Consider the following 23,707-nt stretch of genomic DNA (forward strand, 5'->3'; position numbering starts at 1 on the left):
CGACGAAATAACATCCATAGAGATGCAATAGCAACGGTTAACGTTACATACCTGGAGTAATTTAGACTCAACTGTAAATTTTTGGTCCGAAGTTTATCAATTTCGAAATGCCCTAGGAGAAAACCCTTTTGCTGACCTTTGCAACCTAGTTTTTAGTTTTCTTGTTTTGCCTATAAGTAATGCAGAAGTAGAGCGAATATTTAGTTCAATCAATATAATAAAAACTAAGCAAAGAAATCCAATGTGCGTTAAAATGTTAAACGCTATTTTATTTATAAGATACGTTTTAAAACGTGAAGAAAAATGCTGCCATAATTTTACTGTAGATGACGATCTCTTAAAATTAATGAATTCAGGTGATATATACAATAGTGATTCATTTGATGATGAGGAATATACACTCGATATAAATTAATGGTGTTAACTAGTCTTTCGTTTCTTGCGATTTATTTAAATAAAGCATGTGGATTTTCACTAAAACATTTTAGCCGTTTTTTGCCAGAGTCTATGTGAAATTTCACTAAAACATTTTAGCCGTTTTTAGCCGCTTTTTTTTGCCAATCTAGCCGGTCGGCCCAAAAAGTTCTGGCAACACTGGTGGCAACTGTCGAAGTGATCAGTTGTTTCGAAGGTTGCAAGTTTTGCGTTCTCGCACTTCTGTGGATATTTTGTCTCTTTGAGAGCGAATGCTGCTAAATTCTCAGAATTTTTGCTGCTGGATAATTTTGCCCGCTCAATACGAGTACCAGAGCTGTAAAATGATTGAATCAATAGGATCTGCATTCACTCGACATTCTTTTCAAAATTTTGATTGTTTGTTTGTATAAAAAAAGCCTCATTCCTGAGTGGCTTAAAATGCTTGAAAACAAATAAACTGTGTTGTGTTTTTGAATGGTAGATTGACATTCAGTATGGATTGTGAATGTAACAGAAGCATTCGCACACACACTTGATTGTATATTTAAAATGAATGCACACGTTTTTACCATTCAGTACTAATACTTTTTTCCCAGGGTTGAAATATTTTATACTTTAAAGTTTAAACATATCTGGAATTGAAAAAAAACATATATGTATACGTATGTATGTATTTCAACGCGTATGTATAGACGTTTTCTGACATTAACCCATGGCTAATGACTGGTGCGAAATCAGTCCAAACAAACATCGCAACCGTCGAGCACAAAGGACACATCTTGATACATACATTTACATATATTACATTCGAAACTAGTGAACTGTATATAGAAATATAAAACAGTGTCAATAGAATTGAGTTTTTAAAACTCTTGCTTGAAAAAACTTAAGAATTTCATTACCGGCATCTGTCCCTTCGTATTATAGACTTTTAGAACTATAAAAGGTCTATTCTGCACGTAACCGAAGATTTTTTAACCGGAAAATTTTATTACCAAAAAATGTTACCTGTTCATGTCACCGCGATTCTAGGAACGTTGGTAATGCTATATATTCAGCAATTCATCCATGAAGAATTGTGGAAATTCTGGCATTGCATATTTCACGGGGCGGGGCAATATTTTGTTACCAGCTTATGAGATGGTAACAAAATTTACCGGTTACAAGAGTACACCAATTGCGAAAAGGGTTTAAAAATTGATTGTAGACATTTTTTCGCAGAATATATGTATATATAAATTTAATTTGTATGATTATTTTTCTATTAATTTTTTTCTTCAGTTATCAAATTTGAAAACTTTCAAAACGAAATTTTATAGGATTCTTGTTTTCTTTAAAGAGGGGTTGAGGAGTTACATTGTAAAATTTTTTTTTATTAATTATTAATTAAAAGGTGTACTATTTAAACATATTTACTACGCACTTCTGCAGTAGGGTACTATAACTTTTCTCACGTAACGGATATTTGGAACAACCAAAATCGAGATAGATATATACTACATTTATGTACATACGTATGTATATACCGTAAATGCCCAGAATAAAAAGAGAAGTTGATTAGTCCATCTCCGTCTGTCTGTCTGTCCGTTTGTTTGTGTACACGATAACTCTAGGAAAAATTGAGATATCGGAAGAAAATTCGGTACGCGGGTTTCCCTTTATGCAGGGCAGAAGCGTATTGAAAATACAAAAATTAAACCATAACCTGGTCCCTCCCATAAAACGGTAATTTCGAAAAATTCAAAAAATTCAATATTTCCTTAATTACAGAAAACAAATTGCTAAAAAAGTCACATGTTTATTATTATACATTTTTGAAAAATGGGACATATTTCTAACTTTTGAAATCAATTTGCTCAAAACATACATTTAGAATAATGTTTTAAGAAATAATTACACCCGAGCGCATTTGTGCACATGGGTATTATAACTTTGTTCGCATAGCGGTTGTTTGTTGTCTAGCCCTTCAGGTTAATAAAGATTGTAGAAAACTATTTTTGCTTGTGTGGAGTCCCGTTTGATTCCCAAAATTGGAAGGAACTAATTTTTTCAAATTGCAACACCTAATAAATAAATTATTTCTAAAATAGGTTACAGCAGACAATGTTTAATCATTTTTTATTAATATACCGACACCTGATTGGAAGATCAACCTATCTCGGCAGCCAATTCAAAAACGCCCTAACTCAGAAAACTTTTTATGAAAGTCCTACTTCAGAATTTGGTTGAAGAACGCCCTATCTCAAATGAAAATATATTGAAAATTTGCCGAGGTAGGGCGTTTTTGAACCGCATTCTGAGATAGGGCGTTCTTCAACAAAATTCTGAAATAGGGTGTTCTAGAACAGTTTTTTGAGATAGGGAGTTTTCGAACTGGCTGCCGAGATAGGTCGATCTTCCACTTAGGTGTCGATATGTAGTTTTGATGTTAACAAACAAACCAAAACTTGGGTTAAAAAGCGTGCTCAATGAAATGGGTATAAATTATTAAATATTGCACTTTCGGAAAAGGATGTTAATGAAAATAGGGACCAACGAATTTTGTTAAATATTTTTTTTGTTGGAAATGTTGATAATTTGTGGCTTATTGTAAATGAAAAAACCTCCACAAACCAACGAATTCGATTTTCGAATCTTTATTAACTGCTTGACCCAATAGCGACGAAAAAAAGTACGAAGAAATTTGTATCAAACATTTTTATAATTAAATAATTAAATGTATATGTATGTCTAAATTTAGAACCAGAAGCTCTTAAATTTGTTAGTTTATATTAACTTATATATGTATGTACTAATTTATGCATTATGCATTATTAATGGTGTATTGGTAACACTTATTTGGAAAGCTGACAATTTTCTAAACAGAGATGTTAAAATCATTAATAATTTATATTTTTCATAATGACATTCTAACGACACGTTCACTAAAAAATATTTCTCCAATTAATATTTTTTATTCTTATAAATCCTTGTACAAATTTAAGTGAAAAAAACTGATGATAACGCTCTATTAACTATTTTTCGTGTTGAAATTTTGCAGTCTTTTTAATAAAATGCAACCTGGCGTATTTTTCAGAGGGTTTTGTGTGTTCAAAATATTTATATCAATTGATTGGTACTGAGTGGATGTGTGCACACATAGCAAAAGCTGCATTCATCTGAGTGCTTATTCAGTGTTAAAAGTGAATCGTTCGTCATTCAATTTTTTCAATCTTTCTTTGAATATGGAAATGTGTGCAATCGTATCTACTTTGAGTGAATGTAGAATTGGAAAACTACAAGCCGCATTATTCAATAAGGGAGAATTCAATGAAAACATAATAATATAAAATTGATGATTTTTAATTTCAAATGATTTCACAGTTTTACAGCTCTGACGAGTACACACCTAATTCCTTGTCTACAAAAGTCATTTGACAACGCCGCATATTTTTCACTCGGCTGCTGGTTCAATCAAACTATTAGGTGAGTTCACTCTTTGATCGAAAATGCGAAAGGCAAAAATTAGCGTTTGTTTTGTTGCTTTTGCTGTGCGTTTGTGCGAAACGACGCTATAACGGTGCCATATGTTTCTTGTAAAAAAAACTGCCAATATTTGCACTATCGCTCAAACGCACACAATTTCGCATCAAAGTCTGAACTCTAGTATTGTGTTATGTTGGTGTGTTAAAATTGCAAATATGCAAATCCAAAGTGTACGATTAGTCAATGGCGAAAAGGGGATTGACACAGTGCACAGCTGTGCATATACAAAAGCAACAAATGCATCTAGCGCAGCAGCATTTGCAGCGAACACACAACAGAGTGACATCAACCGCGAAGGAAGAGGAAGTAGAAAACAACAAAAAGTTTAAAATTGAGGTTTGTGTTTTTGATGATTGCAGTACAGATTGAGCAGCGGAAATTCTATAAAAAGCGGCGGCCGCAACTTTCTTAGTTTTTGCTGAAACGTTTTGGCAATTGTTGTGTAGCGAACGATGGCGTACTGGGTTAACAATTTGGAATGCCGCCAGCGGATAAGCGTAAAGTGCATACCTTTTGTGATGTAGATGAGAGTAAGTCTGAGTGTACGGTTGATATGTGTTTTAGCATTTTTCAAGTAAGAAGGTTTCTAATTTTATTTTAAAGAAAATAAACAAATCATATAATCACTACGAGAAGCAAGCACATAGGTTCACATATTTAGTGCCCATCGTGCATTTCACGCATGAGCGGCCGCCAATGATTTTTTGCATGAAATTAAATCTCACCAATAGCGCTTTCGAAGCGAATTTAAATAGCTTACATTTAAACGAGGGTAGAGATTACGTACTTTTTACGTAAGCGGAATGGCTATAATAAAGTGCATATCGTCGTTTAAAGTACAAAACCGCGTATCAAGATAATGCAAAACCGCGTATGTAAGGTTGCATAAATTCTTTTCAAGAGAGTAAAAACACTCATATTTCAAAACGGTTCTCTTTTTTATAAAGCAATCGTATTTCTGGCTAGTATATTTCAGGATGAATGGATAAAGATTGAGACCAGAGCTTGTGTGAGCAAATCCAATTTTTGACAGCAAATGTCAGTTAAGCGGTTTTGTACTTTAAACGACGAGATGCTCGACAGGAAAACATAATTTTTTCACTCGTGAAATACGTGTTCCTTATAATTGCGTGCATTTTAGAAGTGCAATAAAAAATTAACTACTAATCATAATACTTTATACACAATTAAAATATATTCAAACGCATTTTAGTCATAAAACGCTTGCATAACTCGCTCAATATTTTCATCAGCTCTTTAGAGCATTTGCACGTAACGATATAGTACATCAAACTCTTCAAATTTCGGCACTGCTGCATTGAAGTTGCGCGGCACCTTGCAATATTCCGCATATATTTTTTGACTTTCCTCGCTCACTGTGGGTGGTTTCACACTCAAATACGAATTAGTTCCGTAATCACTTAGGGGTCGCAAGTTTATGCCACGCATTAGCTTTGCCATTTCCATATCGCGTTCACGTGGCGCCAACGATGGCGAAAGTGCAAAAGGACTATTGCTTCCACTACATAATTTTCCCATTTGCACATATTTCTTGTAAATGGCCATATTCGCTTTAGATGGATTAGTGATCTTACATCCGTACACCTCTTCCATAGGCGGTAACAGCGACTCTAACGTAAATATGTCTTGCTCCACGGACTCAGTTTGATTTGCATCCTTAATGGAATAGCCTGCACTTATATCCTCATCAGACGAGGTATCATCTGCTTCGGATGTGGAACTCGATGAGTTGCTATTGGTGGAGCTGGTCGAACTTTGTCCGGTTAGGTTGGGATTTTTGCTTGCTTTACGATCCTGTATTTGCCGCTGGAATGGTGAGTAGTTGGTGCGGAATGTAGGCATGTAACGCAAAGCAAGCTGGCTAATCTCGAAGGCGATGTGCTCACTGAGATCGGTCCATTTGAAAGACTGATGGTAGTTGGCATATGCGTCGATCATTTCCAGACCTTTGGAATGTACACGAAATAGTTCTTTTACAATTTTATTCGAGTCCGAAGTGGAGTGGGGTAGACAGGAGCGCACCTTGTGGCGCACCCAGTCTGTAATGTGGCGCGTCTCATTTTGTGGTGTAAGCGGCTTATAAACGTTATGCATATAGTAATCTGTTTGCAATTCCCAAATTGGCTGATTTTCTGCAAAATTAAGATGCAAAATAATAAAAAGAAACGAACTTTATATACAAAAGATACCAACGTTTCGTATGGCTTTTGCTCGGTATGTAATAGCCCAGGAATAAGTTAATGCTGTGCTGCTTCTCGGTATCGCTGAATGTGTTGCTGTAATAACGACTTAGCGTTTGCATGATGTCATTGCCCTGCGAGGCCCAAGCTGCTGTCTTTCGGTAAGTTTTAATGCGATGCACAAGCTGAGAGCCACCATACTGCAGCGCTAGCGTGTCACCATGCTCTTCATACAAATTCTCCAACATCGTTACACAATCTGAGTCGAATTCGAGTTTAGTGGATTTGACAAATCCTAAAAGCTCTAGTTGATGACCAAGCGCACATTTGCCTATGGCAAATTGTGCCGTATTTGTGCGATCTAGACAATCGACGCAATTCGTACGCACTATGCCTTTTTGAAAAGTGCATTCGCTACCACGCGCCTTGAAAAACATGCCGGTCTGTTGCACGACGCTCTCCGCTATGTCAGCTAGCATTTCCATGACATTGCCACCAGCTCGACTTTTGCGCGCCATGTCGAAGTGAATGTGCTTCATACGGTGTTGCGGCGGCAAGAACTGATTAAGGTAGCGTATGCTATAGACCAGTTCCTTAGAGATAATCGATTCATGCTTGCGTTTCTCATGTTTTTTCACCAGATTCAAAATGATAATCGGCGCGCCATAATGAAAAAGTAGGCGATCGAAATGACGCGCTGGTGTTTGCGCATATGGATCACAAATATCCACTTGAATCTGTGGTTTTGGTACCATCTTGACCACGTCTTGTGACCAGTGTGAGGGTATTGAACCGCGCATTTGTGTGAAGGAGCACATTCGTTGACCATCTGTAACAATTTGTTCCGTCTCAACTTCATTTGCAACATCGCCTTGATAGTTAGCGCCGCGTTTGAGAAATCGCGTGCCCGCAAATCGTGTACTACGACGTGCAATTAAACAGACGTTGACATGTCTTCCAAACACACTAATACATGACTGACTAATGTAGCCATGTGTGACCTCTAATAGCCAATCTTTAGGAATAATGCCACGCATTGGCTGCAAGAGGAAAGCATTCCAGACAAAGCGCGTACGTGAGTTGCTGCGAAAGGCATAATTCACACGCTCATCAGGCGCTACCACATTGTTAGTAAGCTTATTCCAGTCCGGCAACGGCTCATCGTGCTCCAAATCGACATTGGGTCCCACAAAACGCGGTGCTGATTCATTATACTGCAGAGTACGCGTCAAATCGTACGAATAGGAAAAGTAAAAATTACTGCGCAAATCGATACTCTGGAACATTTTTTTATAACGCTCCTCATAAGGATGCGGTGTACGCAATGTTGTCGGTTCGTTGACGCGCACCATTACCGTATCCTTGATGGTGTATATCAGATGCATGCCAATGTGTGCGCAACACTTACGCTTGGTAACGAGCAATAAATAATAGCCTTCGAGGAAGCGTACAAAACCTAGAACGCCGTAGGCTGATGTTACGCGCGGTGAGCTACCCAGCGATGCCAGGAATCGACGTATTTCAAGCGCATTCAACTCATCTGGATTCTCATCGATGACAACGCGGTCATGTTGAGTGCGATCAATTGTGAGCATACGAAAACGCGTTTCCCGATTATTGCTGCCAACAAGGTAGAGACGCTAAAAAATTTAAATGCCACTAAGTTAAGATTGGCAGGGTGAATATGTAGTGATAATTGCTTACGCTGCGCGTTTCGTATAGAACCACTTTCTGTATGGCACTAATAAGTGGATTAAAAAATATATTTGGGTTGTTGTTGTTCATTTTGTAATATTTATGTTTTTTTAATTCTTCGCAAAGTGGTTTCTCCAAGCAACATTAGTATAAATTTCGATTCATTGCACTGTGATGATAAATCCTTTATTTGTGGAAAAAGAAACAGCTGATTTTTACTTTAGAGATAACAGAGCCGGCATTGCCAGAATTTCGCACAATTATTTATTTACATAATCATTGCCAGATTGGTGGTGATCAGCGTTGCCATTTTGGTACAATTGTAGCATTTTTGATACTTTTTTGTCTAATACCATTGGGGTATTTACAATCGTGACGTAAGTGTCGTATTGTGGTATGACCTAAACTTTAAACTCCTAAAAAATATATTAAGGGGGTTCGCTAAGTACTATCAAAGCTATATTATGAATTTTCGCAATGTTAAAAAATAGTTGGTGGTGGTTTCAAGTTCTCCAAACAATTATTTAAGCTTTTAAAAATTACGACATACAACAATACGACGCCTACGACATCGTTGTGAATCCCTCACATATTCTGACAGACATCGAAAACATGTTGTATGTAGAGATTGGTGATTAACTTCAAGAGCTAATTTTCAGATCATACACTTAAATGGCCAATATTGACAATTTAAGTATGAGATATGCAACCCTGTGTTTGTACCAAACAACCAAGTTTGATAAGTAGGTTGTTTTATCAATCTTGCCAAAGAACAATCAGCTGTTCAGTACAAAATGTAAACAAACAAGCAAATGCAACAACAATTTCAAGTAGCAAGCGACAGTGTTGCCACTTGTTTGGCATAATTAAATAAAGTTGATCTGAAACCCAACGAAAGTTAAATGGCATTTAAATAACAATCAAAAATTAAACCAAAAAACGTTAGTCGATAAGAGGAGAAAACACGTTATAATTGTAGCGAGTGTGAACATGACGTATTTGGGCAAAAGAGAAAGCACGCTCCTGATGTTCCCACTCGTTACAATTATAACGTGTTGTCTCTTCTTATAGATTTACGTTCTTTGATTAAACTTAAGTTCCATTTAAATATTCATTTGAAATGGCCCCGGAATATTCCCTTTAGGTGTTGCTCGTTTCATTTACACACGGCGACCTTTTTATATGAAATTTTTGTTGTCAGCTGCGAACCGCTAACTGAATTTACACAGACGAACGGGAGCACAAAGCGTGTTGCCCGAGCACGGGCAACTCGGTGCCCCTCTTCTTTCCTCGTCGCGCTCTCTTCAACTTCGAGTTGCCGTAACAAAAATCGCCGTGTGTAACTGCCCGTCTCCACAGGATAAAGTTTATACCTTGATACATATGTTAGAATATAAATAGCCAATGGAGACCGCTCATTGCTCTTCAAGAGCAATATATATCAGAGCTTATATCTTGCCATCTATTGCCGGCAATTTGGTAGTTTGGCAGCTACATTTTCATTTGCACGAAAACCTCGTGGCTGCAACATCATTATTATTTTAATATAAAAGCAAAAATTGAGCTGTTTCCTGTTTTCGTTGGTAAAACTGGTTTTCGACCTAAAACTTTTGTTTTCGTCCACGTAAAAACTGTCAAACGAAAACTAGTTTATCGAAGTGGAAGTTATATTTTATCATCTTTAATACGTCATTTCGGATTTATTGTTAATTGGCTGGCCAAAATAAAGTAAGCATGGAAGTAAAACGTTGTAATTAAAAGAAATTGAAGGAAAAGTATTTTGGTTTTGTTTTTGTGTAGCAAAACTGTAAACAAAGGACGAAAGAAATGTCAACGAAAACACCAACAGTTGGTGTGAACGGCCTTCAGCCCACAATCCCAAAACTCGTTTTCAAGGTGTTTTCGTTGTCGGTCAGAACATGGCATTAGTAAACGAAAGTCGAAGTCATCGAGTAAGAGTCGATTTTAATCAAACTGAGGTGACTGCAGTCGATTCCAAAAAGTCGAGTTTTTTCAACGAAAAGTCGATTTTTGACTAAAGTCACAGTCGTCTTTTCCAACCCTAATTGATTTTTCAACGCTGGAATAATAGCTATTATGGACATAGGAGATCCGAATTTACGACCTCTGTGTATACTGGGTGAAGGAAGTTTTGGGCATGTATTTCTTTGTAAGTGTAAATTGGACTATGGTGCACAGTATGTTTGTGTAAAGCGTATACGAATTCGCCAGCCCAACCAAGAGATGAAAATGTTGATGGATGAGGTGTGTATAAAGCGCCTTTGCATTGTTCAACTTTTCGTAAAAATTTTGTTTGAAAGGTGCAAACAAATCGCTTTCAACCAACTTTTGATAAAACCAAACGTCTGTGAAAGTTGAACAATGCAAATACATTTAAATTTCACAAATCGTGCATCGTAAGCTCAAAGCTTTTTACTTACAGATTTATATTATTTCTCAATTAAGACATCCGAACATTATTAAATTCTTCAGAGCATTCGTATACAGAAGCAGCGTTAACATTGTTATGGAGTATGCAACAAATGGTACAGTGCGAGATGCAATAAACGGAAACATTAAGCACTTCCCTCCTATTAAGAAAAATATGTTCTATTCTATTATATTTGATATTCTTTTGGGACTTGAGTATTTACATATTCGACATATAATTCATAGAGACCTCAAGCCTGAAAATATACTCTTGGACAAGGAAAATAGGATTAAGATAGCTGATTTTGGTATTTCGACCGTCCACAGCTCACATAATCCAACAAAAGGTCTTATTGGCACATATTATTATATGGCGCCAGAAGTAATGAGGGGAGAAAAACATGACTTTAAATCAGATGTTTGGTCATTGGGATGTGTTTTGTATGAAATGTGTAATGGTGTTAGTCCTTTTCAAAACGCTAAGAACTTAATTGATTTAAAGGGTTTAGTCCTAAGCAGTGCTCAAAATGGTCTTAACTTTGGTTCGATAAGTCATTGTTATGGAATAGAGTGGGGTTGTCTTTGCGAAAAAATGCTAAATGTTGATCCGAAGAAACGTGTGTCGGTTTTTAGCATTGTCACTGGCAATCCAAGAATTGCGATTTCATACTACAACAATTATTTTAAATGCAGCAAATAAACTTGCAAGTTAATTTGTATTGTAAGCTTTAACTTCTCTGTACAGTTGAATGCGAGCGTGAACGTGAACTTTTTATTTTGACCGATATCTTTGTTATTACTTCACTCTTTGCAATAGTTATTCAGACCGACTCTGAACAGAAACTCCCTGGGAGTTTTCGGGGAAATGCTTCTCCCTGAGAGTAATTGTTGGAGTATTCCTTTCTCGGGAGAAACAAATTCCCGGAGAACAAACTCCCTGGGAGTATTCAGAATTGGGCTGATTATGTAAAGAAAGAAAACGAAACTATCTTTCAGAAGTATAAAAAAAAAACTTATTTAAAGTTTATTATATGCCTATTTTCCGAGCTCGCACTCAAAAAGCATTCATATGTGAGCAATCAGATGTGCGAGCACGCAAAAGAATGCAAATAGAATTTTTGTCTTTGTGAATTCCCCTTGTTCACTATAGAGTCGGTTGCATACATGCACGTTCACGCTCGCATAGAACTGTATAGAGAACTTTAGTTGTAATTTTTTCCATATTTGTAATAGTCTCGAAATGTTATAAATATACATAAGTATTGTCAGAAAAAGTCAAATTTTTTTTACGTATTTTGAGACTGGGCTCATACAATGCGAAATTATCGACAGATTTTGTTCAAAAAATGATGGAAGAGTCAAGTTTATAAATACCTGGAACGGATTTCAGAAAAGATTGTCTAGTTAGTATCAGTAAATGGCGGAAGTCGATGGCGGTAATAACGAGTCAAAATCAGAATGCCTCCTTCCATTTTCAATTAATTTTTTTTTTTAGTTTTTAGATTATTTTCGTTTATTCTTTAATTTCCATTAATTTAAATTCAGTTGACACTTTTCAAGATTTTGCCAGCAAAAACTCTTCTGACCAAACCGTGTAACTTCGGAGAGTTTCTAGTTTATATGGCATCAAACGCGATATGGAATAAACTCGTGTCAGTGTGCTCGCTTTAAATAACAAAGCCAATAATTAAAGACTCAAACAGCCATAAAAACGGACGAACGGCCGTATGTATAAAAAAATAAGCAATTGCTTTTTCTTAAAATTTCTTACGCTACTCGATTTATTCAAGCAAAATTGAAGTGAAAGGTATGAAATTTTAAGAAAAAGCAATTGCTTTGTTTTTATTCATACGGCCCATTAGCTATTAATTTTATATTAACGGCTCTATTCTATATCAGTTACAAATTCTTGTCATTTGGGATTCTCGAGACTAGAGACTTGCAACAGAAAATGTTTGGACAAAATTTGACTACGTCGGACTATTTCTCGTTGATAAGGAACACAATTACTCTGGGCTAGTAAGTCTTATACCATTTTCTGACCGACATCGAAAACATGTTTTCGTTGCTAAAACTGGTTTTCGACCTAAAACATGTGTTTTCGTCCATGTAAAATCTGTCAAACGAAAACCAGTTTTCGCTGAAAACTACTGGAAAACTTACGTTCACAAAAACAAAACCAAAATGCTTTTCCCACATTTTCTTTTCATTAGCAACCTCTTACTTTCATTCTTATTTTACTTTGGCCAGCCAATTAACAATAAATACGAAATAGCGTATTAAAGATGATAAAATATGACTTCCACTTCGATAAATAATCGAAAAAAACTAGTGAAGACACCGATTGGAATGAGTGGAACGTGAGTTTTCAAGTAGTTTTCAGCGAAAACTGGTTTTCGTTTGACAGATTTTACATGGACGAAAATACATGTTTTAGGTCGAAAACTAGTTTTAGCAACGAAAACATGTTTTCGATGTCGGTCAGAACATGGTATAAGTACCAACTTAAAATTTAGTTTCGGCTGCAGCTGCAACTAAGTCGTAACTAGGAAGAAGTATTTTATCAAATTAAGGGAAAACAGACGAAATATGTAAAAATTAAGTTGGTAGAGGGTGATTTTGATAATATTAAATAATCTCCCATTAAAATTTACAAAGATCGATCCATTTTAATCGGAAGATGAAATTAAATGCGTATTACAATTCGAATAAAGCTTCATCACAATTTTATAATTGGAATAATTTAGATAAATTCTCAAATAATAAGTCAGTTTCACGCTAGTTCTTTTAAGGTAAATTTGTGCATAACATTTAGATATCTACTGTTTGTATGTTTCACAGCATGCTTTCGATAAACATCGGCTTCACATCACTGCGGTTGTTCTGGCTATTTCACACAATTAACAAGAAAATGATACCTTATTCTTTTGCATAATCATGCAATGAAAATAAAAATTACATAAACGGATGATCAAACTTGACATTATTTAATAAAAATGTAATTTTTCCAAAATATCGTAAAGAAAAATCGATACATTTTCACTCGTTTTGCTGTATCGTAAACTAAGTCGAAACTACTTAGTAGAAGTCTGAAATGCGACTATGAATAGAGGTAAAATTTAAGCTGGTTCTTAAATTTAAGTTGCAACTTTGTTAGTTTCGACTTAGTTGCTATACTATGAATACGCGCCAAATATTTTAAACATAATTTGAATAGGAACTTATATCTTTTTTACCATCTGTAAAACTGACGAAGTGGCAACCATCTAAAGAAGGAGAAATCAGCTGACACGGAAAAATCTAAATTCCGCAGATTTTTGCGCTACGGGCTACAACTATAGAAAAATTCTGCGGTGTTGGGTTTTCATTTACATGGCGCTTTGGTAAGACAGATCGTGTCAGCTGACTCGGGTTTACGTACCGGTAGGTTTACGTTCTTGACTAATTTCAGCTTCAGCCCACAATCCCAAAACTCGTCTTCGTCCGAACATGGTATTATCTACGTGACTGGTACGACTCAAATTTATAAAGTGGCAAAACTCTGGAAAGTATTAGGGCCTTTCACATCGTGCTGGTTTTTAGTAGTGTTAAAAAATTAAAACCAAACGGCAGTATACGCGACCAGCTGTTCGTGTTTTGAATAGCCACCATTTGTTCGCTTGCGCTATTTCCATAAAATTTAATTACAGGTAAAATCATCAAATGAATACTACACGTCCGTGTGGCTGCAAAGGTGTCCGCACATGTTTAAAATGTGAAGAAGACTTCAATATTGAAAAAGCATCGCTTCATACTCAATTGCAAGAGCTCCACGCGTATTCATTTTGTCCGGCATGTGAGCGACTATTTGAAGCCTGGAATCCATTTGAAGTGCGTGCAAAACACCCGGAACACAACGGGGAGGAAGGTTTGCCCTTCCCGGGATTGTATGTTCAAGAGCAGTTCATTAGTGCAAGCGAAGGTGAATTGTTGATGGAAAGCTTGGATGCGCTACCTTGGACAACGTCTCAGAGTGGTCGTCGTAAACAAAATTTCGGCCCAAAGACAAATTTTCGACAACGAAAGTTAAGAAATGGCAATTTCAATGGTTTTCCAGAAGGTACACGTTTCGTGCAAGAACGTTTACGGCAAGTGTCATTGCTGAGCGACTTTCAGACTATTGAACAATGCTCATTGGAATATGAGTCCTCAAAGGGTGCATCTATTGATCCACATGTAGATGATTGCTGGGTTTGGGGGGAGCGTGTGGTGACACTTAATTGCCTTGGTGATGCTGTACTCACATTGACCGCTTTCGATGCAAGTGCAAAGCCGACAAAATATAACTTAAATCTGGTGAAGAATTATGAAAAACAATTAATACTACCTTTGTATAATAAAGAAGAATTTCAACATTTCGATAAAAAAGTTATACGTGTACCTATGCCTAAGTAATGTATTGGCGGTTAGCTTTCCTTAATTTAAAATTGTTGATCATTTTCTTCTTTTCAGTTTATCCTTGATTGTGATGTATGGTCCCCCGCGTTACCAATTTGAGCATTCGGTTTTGCGCGAAGACATCAAAGAACGTCGTGTATGTATTGCATATAGAGAGTTTACGCCGATGTACATTGAGGGAGAAGATAAAATAAAGGGCTTTGAAGTAACAAAAAACGCTCAAAACTTCTGGACAGATATAAATGTAGATTGATTAAAAATTTCGCAAGCATAAGCTTTGGCTTATATATGTATTAGGATCTGATACTGCGTCTATAATAAACTAGTAATTAGCAGCCAAAATTTTAATTTTTTTTTTTAATATTATTTCACGAATCAATTTGGAGAAGTGTGTAAAATACAGGTCACGTATACATTTTTGTACATCACACTAAAAATTTTCTTAGTCCAGATATTCTGCCTTCATCGGTTGTGAAGTTTCTTCAATGTAAATGGTTTCCGCTGCACCATCTACAAAATCTTCTTTCATGATACCTACGCATTCACTTGCAGCGTACTTCGAAATTAGTCGGGGTGTTGATTCAGGTGTTTTCGATCGATGTACACGCCTTATGTGTGCACGCAAATTACCATTGGTACTAAACTCCTTATCGCATATACCACACTTGTGTTCCTGATGCGCTTGTTTGACATGTGCAAATAGATCAGGTGTTTTTATAAACCCTTTGCTGCAGTATTTACAGACATGCGACTTGCGCGCATGAGTAAGCAGAAAGCAAGGTGCTGTAAACGCTTGAGGGCAGTATTTGCATACATATATGGAGCGACCTGCGTGATCAGCGCTTACAGTTGAAAAAGGAAGCACAGCCTGCTCATCATTCTCAATTTTAAGTGGATTATCATCATTGTGGCTCGTAACAAATTCTTGGACTTGCTCGTTGGGCGAATACTCGTATGTTGATATTTCAGTTTTGGGTGATTCTTGGACAACTTCTACCGACGTCACTATGGCACGATTTTCATGATTTTCGCTGATTTCATGGTTTGCAACCATTACCTGATTTTTCGGGTAGGGCTGACGCTCGCTGAGTGAATCACTGTTTACTTTCTTATCTGGCGCTGGTAATACTACATCCAAATCTAAACGTTTTCGCTTTTGTGGACTACAAAAGGGATTTGCTTGTCGTGGCGGATCATTTGATGCCACTGATGACGCAAAGCTGGTCGCGCCCGTAGCATGCGCAAGTAGCTGTGTTACTCCACCCGTGAGTATAAATTTGGGATTTTTTACGAATTTACGCTTTTGTGCTTGTTTTAGTGGTAATGAGGAGATTGTATACATTTCATGCTGTGTACTGGAGTCTTGTTGTGTGGGATACTCTGTTGCAACATCCATAAACTCTGGTAAATTGTCTTCAAGCGCTATATTTTCAATAATCACTTGGTTTGTTACAACTTCCTTCTCCAGTGCTTCCTCATACAGTTGCTTCATTTGCCTATTTGCGGCAAGCAAGCGCCTATAGTAGCGATAATGAGGTTGTAGCTCATTCAGACATTGTTTACATATCAGTTGCAGTTCGTCATCCATTTCCAATATTGAATGCTAGTGTCAAAACACATGTAGAGAGATTATCTATAAAGGTTTTACTCAAATTTACCTGCCAATCATTGTACATTTGCAGCACCTCACGTACGGTTATATCCTCGGCATTTTGGTCGCTCGTATCTCCATCATTTGTTGTAGCCTCATTGGCCCAACAAACTTTCTGCTCCCACAAGTTGTAATCAGGTACACCCAAACATATACGACACAAATTACGTAGATTTCGAATGTTTAATTCAATTTCCATTTATTTGTTTACACTTTTTTGTTTTCATGCGAAAGGCCACAAACGCCGTAAATTGTAAAAGAACGATACGAGTACCGAGTACAGAATATCGATACTTTTCATGAGTACCGAATAGCATCGAGACTTCGATATTTTTTGACAAGTACAGTTGCGTTCCCTAACTCGCTAGAAGCTGAAAGAATTTACCAGAGAGTTCCCGTACTCATCTTTGGTAAAGTTTGGGAAAATGGGAAGGCACAAAGGTCCTGACTATGACAAAAGTTGCAAGATCATACGCGAAGAATTTTCACAGGTAAAATCTGGTAAAGTCAAATCCCCAGCTTCCAATTGGTTCCATATAACAAATAAACACAATTTATTTATACTTGAAAAAAAAAATTAACCGCAATTTTCAGCCATCTGAAACTTGTACTTTATTCTAGAGCTTGTACTTTATTTCAGAGCTCAATGGGCTGCAAAACTGCGTAATCAGACTTTTTAGGAAATCTAATTAAAAAATTTAAACATTTTTACGAAAGTTTGTAGTTTTTTTTCAATATTGCAAAAAGTTGGAACATTCGAACGATCGGCAACACAGATTGGACAACACATCGTTTAGATACCCTTTTCAGCCGAGTATTCATCTAAAATCTTTCCGAAAACCGCCATCTGGCAGCTCTGTGGATTTCATTCTGTCATTTTTTTAATCAAAAACAGCTGACCTTTTGTATTCTAGGAGTAAAGGGTGTTTGTGAATTTCAAAGCATACCAGCTGCTTTCATTTCACAAATTGTTTAAATTTAGCAAGGACTAAGTAATTTAAGAAATTTTAAATGTGTTCAACTTTGGCACAGACACGCGGATGCAATCAAAAATGAGGGCAATACACGGCAGCACATGCTTTAAAGTAGTGAAAAGCGTTTGTTGTTGTTGTTGCTAATAATGAAGTGGCTATTGTGTTGGCATAAAAAACTCAAGAAAATGCTGATAGGCTGGAAGCCTTTGCATTGGTTTGCATTCAGTGCACTTTGTTTGCTAGCGTTGGGCACTTACTGGTTCATTTGGTCATCTGAGGTGCGCATAGAGGAGACATGGAACAATGGTGAGTGTAAATATGGTAAATATGTATTATGCAGATGTGAAAAAAGTATATTTTGAGTTTTTTTGTAGCTATCAAACCTTTGGGCAAAATAGCAACGGCAGTTAATAGTGGTTCAAACCATGTTCACCCAGGCACTTTATCATTGGATAACTTCGACTATGAAGAAGAATTAGTAGTGCTATACAATCGGGTGCCCAAAACGGGCTCCACAAGTTTTGTCAACATCGCTTATGATTTGTGCAAGCGTAATAAATTTCATGTCTTGCATATAAATGTGACAGCAAATATGCATGTATTATCGCTGCCCAATCAGGTGAGTAGTGTTGACAAACAGTCTTACTTTTAACAACATTATTTGATTGGTTTTTTCGAAGATTACTTTTGTGCGTAATGTCACTAAGTGGCATGAAATGAAGCCTGGTAAGTGTGCTTGTAAAGTAACTAAGTTCTGTGCTATTATTTACAATTTATCACTTTTTATTCCAGCTCTCTATCATGGTCATATGGCATTTTTGGACTTTTCCAAGTAGCTAATGCGGTGCATACAAATATAAATTTTTTGATTATATTGCGTTTGTTTGTTTTATAGATTTCAAATTGCGCACAAACCTATTTATATAAATATAGTTCGTAAGCCATTGGATAGGCTAGTTTCATACTATTATTTTCTACGCTATGGTGATAATTATCGTCCGAATTTAGTACGTAAAAAGGCGGGTAATAAAATTGTAAGTTCTCTTTTCTATATGCAATTATATAATTTTGTTTATTCTAATGACATTTTCCTTGCTAGACTTTCGATGAGTGCGTATTGTCGAAACAACCAGACTGTGATCCAAAGAACATGTGGCTGCAAATACCATTCTTTTGCGGACATGCAGCCGAGTGCTGGTAAGCAACCTGGGCTCGCATCGTAACAGAAGTGAAGGAGCAATTAGTCACGTAAAAATACATATTTGGATTATAACAGTCGTGAAAGTACTGCTCGCCTCGTATACCGAATTACGAGAGTACGTTCACGACTGTTATAATCCGAAATATGCATTTTTACGTGACGAGTTGCTCGATCACGACTGTTACGATTCTAGCCCTGTTTTTGCAAACAAATGGGATTCGTACTTCATAAAAATTCTTAGGGTGGTATTATCACTTGCCAAGCGAATGATTTTGGCGAAGCGAACGGTTTGGCGAAGCGAATTAAAAGGCAGAGAAGGTATTGAAAGTGTTTGCGATGCAAAGAACTTGCACAAGCTGGTAAATGCGAACACTCTTAATGCATATTTAAGTTGCGTTCGCCAATCCATTCGCTTCGCCAAACCGTTCGCTTCGCCAAATTCATTCGCTTCGCAAGTGATAATACCGGCCTTAATTCATTTTATAGGGAACCCGGCAGTGAATGGGCATTAAATCAAGCAAAGCATAATCTGGTGAATGAATATTTTCTGGTCGGTGTCACTGAGCAAATGGAAAATTTTGTCGATTTGCTTGAGCGTTCTTTGCCACGGTAAGTACATTTACAGAAAGCTAGTACCATAAAATCACAATACGATAAAATGCCATTGTTACTTGCGCTCTTACAGTATATTTCACGGTTTCCGCGAGCACTATCAACATTCCAACAAATCACATTTGCGTCAAACGTCATGGAAGATTGCCCCGAACGCTGATACGATCAGCATTATACAGAAATCGAAAATCTGGCAAATGGAAAATGACTTGTATGAATTTGCTTTGGCTCAATTTGAATATCAAAAGCGCAAATTGACGGTGCCCGATAATAAGCACTTGCAAAAGTATATGTATGAAAAAATTAGACCGAAATGATAGCAAATGAGATATGCTTATGCAAAAGCATCAAAGACGCGCAAGAAATGCACAAATGCATAAATTAAAAATAAATGTATATGTGCAGGGTATCTGTGGAGCAGGTTTGGTGGGGCATAATTAGTAGTGTTGAGCACTACATACATATACACATAGGAATTCTACATACTTGTGGACATATAAACTTGTTGTTTTCATAATGTACTTCTAGTACACTCTATTTTATCAACCCTCCATTAAGTTTAGTCACTTATTTTACGCGCATATGTATTTATGTACATTTATTATTAATGTCTGTAGTATTTTTTTTTTGTATTTAAAAAATTTAACTTTTAATTTGCGTAAATTTTTATTTATACATACGCACCATGTACTTAATAAGTTTACGAACTGTAAACCTCGACTTTTGCCAGGACTTTTATTAGAAGACATTTAGTTAGTAGCTTTCATACATTCACGAAAACTGAAAAAAATTTATAAGTTTAAAAATTTGTTTGCACAACTTTTCTTGAGTCCCTCCCAACATTGCGCAGCATATTCCTTCTTTATTGTTAGCAATAACTAGTGAAAGTGTAATTGTAAAATACACACATACAACATTAAACAAAAATATAGCAAAATTTTGTATAGCATATCAATTTTTTTTAGTAGCATTTACATTTGTATACAATGTTATAGGAGGTAATTTACTGTAATGCTAGTTAAATTGTGCGCGGAATTGCGCATAGAAGCACGCTGGAGTTGTACACACTTTCAAATTTATTTTTTACTGGTATTCATATGCATATTTTCTACTTCCTTAAATACATTAAATTATGTATGTATGTATCGCGCATTTTTGATCAATACAAATTATATTAAGTGTGCACACAAATGCCCATAAGGAGAGATCCAAACGTTTTTATACTGACAATACATACAATAACTTAAGCAAAACATAGAAAATAAATCTAATATTACTTAAGTTAATAAATACATAAAAATGTTCACATGAAGAAAAGTACATTGAAATGATAATGTAATTAGAAATACATTAGGGTTGTTCACGATTTGTAGCATTTTAGGTGTGAAGTTGCTATAAATCGTGAACTCCCCGATAGTTGCACGTATAAATGGAATTAAATATAGAAAAAAGTAGCAGACATGTAAAGGAAAACAAAATTCATACATATATTGTAATAGATTGTATACGTACTGTGGAATGCATTCGATTGTACTCAAAGTATTGATATTTTGTTTAAATTTATTAAACAAATACTGAAATTATATATGTATATTTAGAGTATCAATTAAGTAAAATGACGTTTTTCGTTAACATATGTATGTATCTTGTTCTTTGTACACATACATACATACATATATAAGTATGTACTATACAAATAAAAATGACATTTATATTTCGAAAAAGTTATGTACAATTAACTGGCGTTATTTCTTATATTTCAGTGCGCAAGGAAAAGTTGCAAATTATATAAAATATACATATGTATTTTGTTTTTTTTTTCAATAATAAATTTCTATCTGTACTTAAATCCATTTCAAGCGAATCCAGTGTCATTTCCATCAAACTACAAAGATTATATCATCATTTATAATTAAAATGTTAATTTTCAAATGAATTTAACCATGTACATTAAATATTGTGTATGCATATCTGTCTATTCCAATGAGCGCCGTTAAATTTATAATTACATTTAAATACGTGTTGAAATATATATCACGTTCAACTACATACATACATATGTACATATGTACGTACATACATCGAGTACTAGAACGGGCAAAGAACAGCGTTTGGGCTTTAATCATCGATTTAATTATACTACAGAATGTGTACTTTGGATTTTGCAAACTCACCGTGCAACTCTTTATGCACCTTCTTCGTATTCTTGTTGAGTACATATTTCAACACTTAGTTAAACCTTTCAATCAGAGGAAATTAGCATAGGGGATTTTTTACATCAAGGCAATTTGCTTGCCTACTTTGTCAGTGCAGCTTATTAGATATCTGTGGTCTGGTTTGTTGTATTTAGTTAGTAAAGGTTGCAATGTAAGGTCTTATTTTCACATATAAAGGCCTTATATTAAAATACAAAATCATAATTTTTTTTTAAGAGTTCATTAATTTATTCTCTAATGTTTAGAATCCAGCTCCCGAGAAAAATCTCAAGAAATATGTACTATTTAGTAATTGTTTTTGTCGCTTGACAAAGTACTTTGCCGTTGTTGAGTTAAGAAATTTTGATTGAAGAAAATTTCTTTTTCATAGCTTGAGCGGTGTTTTATATGATTTTTGGTTAAATTAAATTGATTTGGTTTTTCAAAAGTCTACACGTGTAGTATGTACATATCTAAATAAATATTTACCTTAATTCACAAAGGAATACATATGTGTATGATACTAAACAAAATACCAGTAGACACCTGTGTTCCATTGAATCATAAATTTAATTGCTTATGACCTTTTGTTACCCACTAAGCCACCTTTATCTACTGTGCAAAAGCTGGTAATATTTACTAAGTACAACAAATCTGATACTATAACTTTGCCGGAATGATTTTAAAAATAAAAACCGGTTATATTTTGTTAGCAATTAACGATTGACCGTTATTAGCCTAACTGCGAACATATGAACATACATGCATGTTCATGAAAGTGGCAATTACAGCGTATTGGAATTTGATTAACAAAATACGTTACGTAAAGATCCCAATGATATGTACTAGAAAATATTCAATTTATCACCAATGCAACGTTGAAGAGTTACATATCTAACGGCTACTGTGCAAATATAAAAGGTTTTTAGAAAAAGATTCAAAAGATTCAAAAATTACACCAATCTGAACAAGTTGCGATCGCCACACTTCACGTATCACCTGGCGTAAGCGAAACATACGCATGCCTTCCGCTAAGTGCACATCACCACCAATGTACTTTACGCCATAAACAACCAGATAACTCGTGGCCTTAACCGAAACCGCCCCTGTGAGAGAACAGTCCTAGAAGCGTTCGAAATGCCTTAAGCGTTCGACATCGCACGTCATTCCACGCTAATAGAAAGCACACATGCCTCCGTTCTGCCTTAGAACATGTTAGACAAGGGGTTCCACAGGGCGGTGTCCTCCCCCAGCTTCATCTCCGCACTTTCTCGATTTTTTACTGCAAGTAATATCCTAACCCTCTCTACGAAATCCTCAGCAACCATTTTCACCACCTGGACGAAAGTGTCCACGGCGTACCAATTCTGCCAGTGAACAACCCTACAATCCCCGCGGTAACCTTCGATAGCCTACTCTTTTTTCAGAGCACAACCGCAATTGTCACTTCTAAGCTATGCAGTGCCTTTGTGATCATCGGGAACAATTCGGACGCAGTGGACCTGTCAAAATACAGCACTCTGGATAGCCACGGGATGCACTATGATGTCGCCAGAATATCAGCTGATAGTGAGGCCTAAATGCTTTCAGTAAGGGATGACAACATCACGCTCAGTAAGCAGTTCTTAGTAGGATGCTACAGAAGTGAGCACCCGAACAGGCACTTGCTTGAGACCCCACCTCCGCCTAGGCATACTGAAGGACGAGGTGCAGAACTACGTACGCACTGGCCTCCCCTGTGACCCAACTTCGGTTTTGATATTGTAGTAGGTTAAACTCCGATTTGTACAGGCTAGACCCCGGCGTACCCCAAATGACCGCAACCACCTATAACACGCCCACTCAAAGTCAACTAACACCCTGTCCCTCTGGTTCCACGCTGTTGGAACCACACGTTTCCTTAGTCTAACGTAAGTTGAATATTCGTGTCTGTATTTGCAATAACTTTTTCTTGGACATGCCCTTCTCCAGTGGATATTGATGAATCCACTCCGGTTCAAGTGCCATTGTAGATTATTCCTAAAACGGCAACTACAGGTAATCCGTGTGAAGTTAAGGAAAATACAGGAGCTCAAAATAAGGTCAGAGGACAGATGTTGTCCACTTCAGGGAGTTTCTCAAAAGTTTTAGTTAAATAGAAGCCGAGCTGTTTAAATCTTAATCTGGCAAAAGCTGGGCAGCTAAGTTCCACTTCGTCGTCCTCCATGTCATGAGCGAGAGATGGAGGGGTGGACTACCGGTTGGAAGGCTTTTGAAATTTTGCATGTCGAGGGTTTCGCTCAGCGTTCGCTGAGTCAACTGTAAACTTATTTGCCTAGAAGTAGTCCATAAGTTGCCAAAGTATCATATATGCCCTCCTTGTCCACTAT

At 36.3% G+C, this 23,707-nt stretch overlaps 5 protein-coding genes across 5 annotated transcripts; 3 read left to right on the forward strand and 2 right to left on the reverse strand.

Annotated features, from left to right (window-relative positions):
* Window positions 1–4,859: 4,859 nt before the first annotated feature.
* On the reverse strand, window positions 4,860–8,112 carry LOC118750759 (polyphosphoinositide phosphatase-like). Its single transcript, XM_036485492.1, has 3 exons — window positions 7,848–8,112; window positions 6,157–7,783; window positions 4,860–6,095 (listed from the first exon to the last, which is right to left on the reverse strand). The coding sequence occupies exons 1-3, from the start codon at window positions 7,926–7,928 to the stop codon at window positions 5,200–5,202; spliced, it is 2,604 nt and encodes an 867-aa protein (XP_036341385.1). The 5' UTR covers window positions 7,929–8,112; the 3' UTR covers window positions 4,860–5,199.
* Window positions 8,113–9,728: 1,616 nt separating this feature from the next.
* Window positions 9,729–11,461, forward strand: LOC118750764 (serine/threonine-protein kinase Nek5-like). The gene is made up of 2 exons (XM_036485496.1): window positions 9,729–10,103; window positions 10,282–11,461. Exons 1-2 carry the CDS (start codon window positions 9,936–9,938, stop codon window positions 10,966–10,968), a joined length of 855 nt encoding a protein of 284 aa, XP_036341389.1. The 5' UTR covers window positions 9,729–9,935; the 3' UTR covers window positions 10,969–11,461.
* A 2,247-nt stretch (window positions 11,462–13,708) lies between these two features.
* Window positions 13,709–15,047, forward strand: LOC118750762 (alpha-ketoglutarate-dependent dioxygenase alkB homolog 4-like). Its single transcript, XM_036485495.1, has 2 exons — window positions 13,709–14,698; window positions 14,760–15,047. The coding sequence occupies exons 1-2, from the start codon at window positions 13,971–13,973 to the stop codon at window positions 14,956–14,958; spliced, it is 927 nt and encodes a 308-aa protein (XP_036341388.1). The 5' UTR covers window positions 13,709–13,970; the 3' UTR covers window positions 14,959–15,047.
* On the reverse strand, window positions 15,035–16,621 carry LOC118750760 (zinc finger and BTB domain-containing protein 49-like). The gene is made up of 2 exons (XM_036485493.1): window positions 16,364–16,621; window positions 15,035–16,308 (listed from the first exon to the last, which is right to left on the reverse strand). Exons 1-2 carry the CDS (start codon window positions 16,553–16,555, stop codon window positions 15,148–15,150), a joined length of 1,353 nt encoding a protein of 450 aa, XP_036341386.1. The 5' UTR covers window positions 16,556–16,621; the 3' UTR covers window positions 15,035–15,147.
* A 557-nt stretch (window positions 16,622–17,178) lies between these two features.
* On the forward strand, window positions 17,179–19,731 carry LOC118750761 (heparin sulfate O-sulfotransferase-like). The gene is made up of 8 exons (XM_036485494.1): window positions 17,179–17,636; window positions 17,705–17,949; window positions 18,011–18,056; window positions 18,123–18,162; window positions 18,226–18,364; window positions 18,430–18,527; window positions 19,018–19,140; window positions 19,217–19,731. The coding sequence occupies exons 1-8, from the start codon at window positions 17,477–17,479 to the stop codon at window positions 19,458–19,460; spliced, it is 1,095 nt and encodes a 364-aa protein (XP_036341387.1). The 5' UTR covers window positions 17,179–17,476; the 3' UTR covers window positions 19,461–19,731.
* Window positions 19,732–23,707: the final 3,976 nt, after the last annotated feature.

This window comes from Rhagoletis pomonella, unplaced genomic scaffold (assembly GCF_013731165.1).
Source record: "Rhagoletis pomonella isolate Grant_MI unplaced genomic scaffold, Rhpom_1.0 Rhpom_scaffold_00388, whole genome shotgun sequence".
NCBI classification, from domain to species: Eukaryota; Metazoa; Arthropoda; class Insecta; order Diptera; family Tephritidae; genus Rhagoletis; species Rhagoletis pomonella.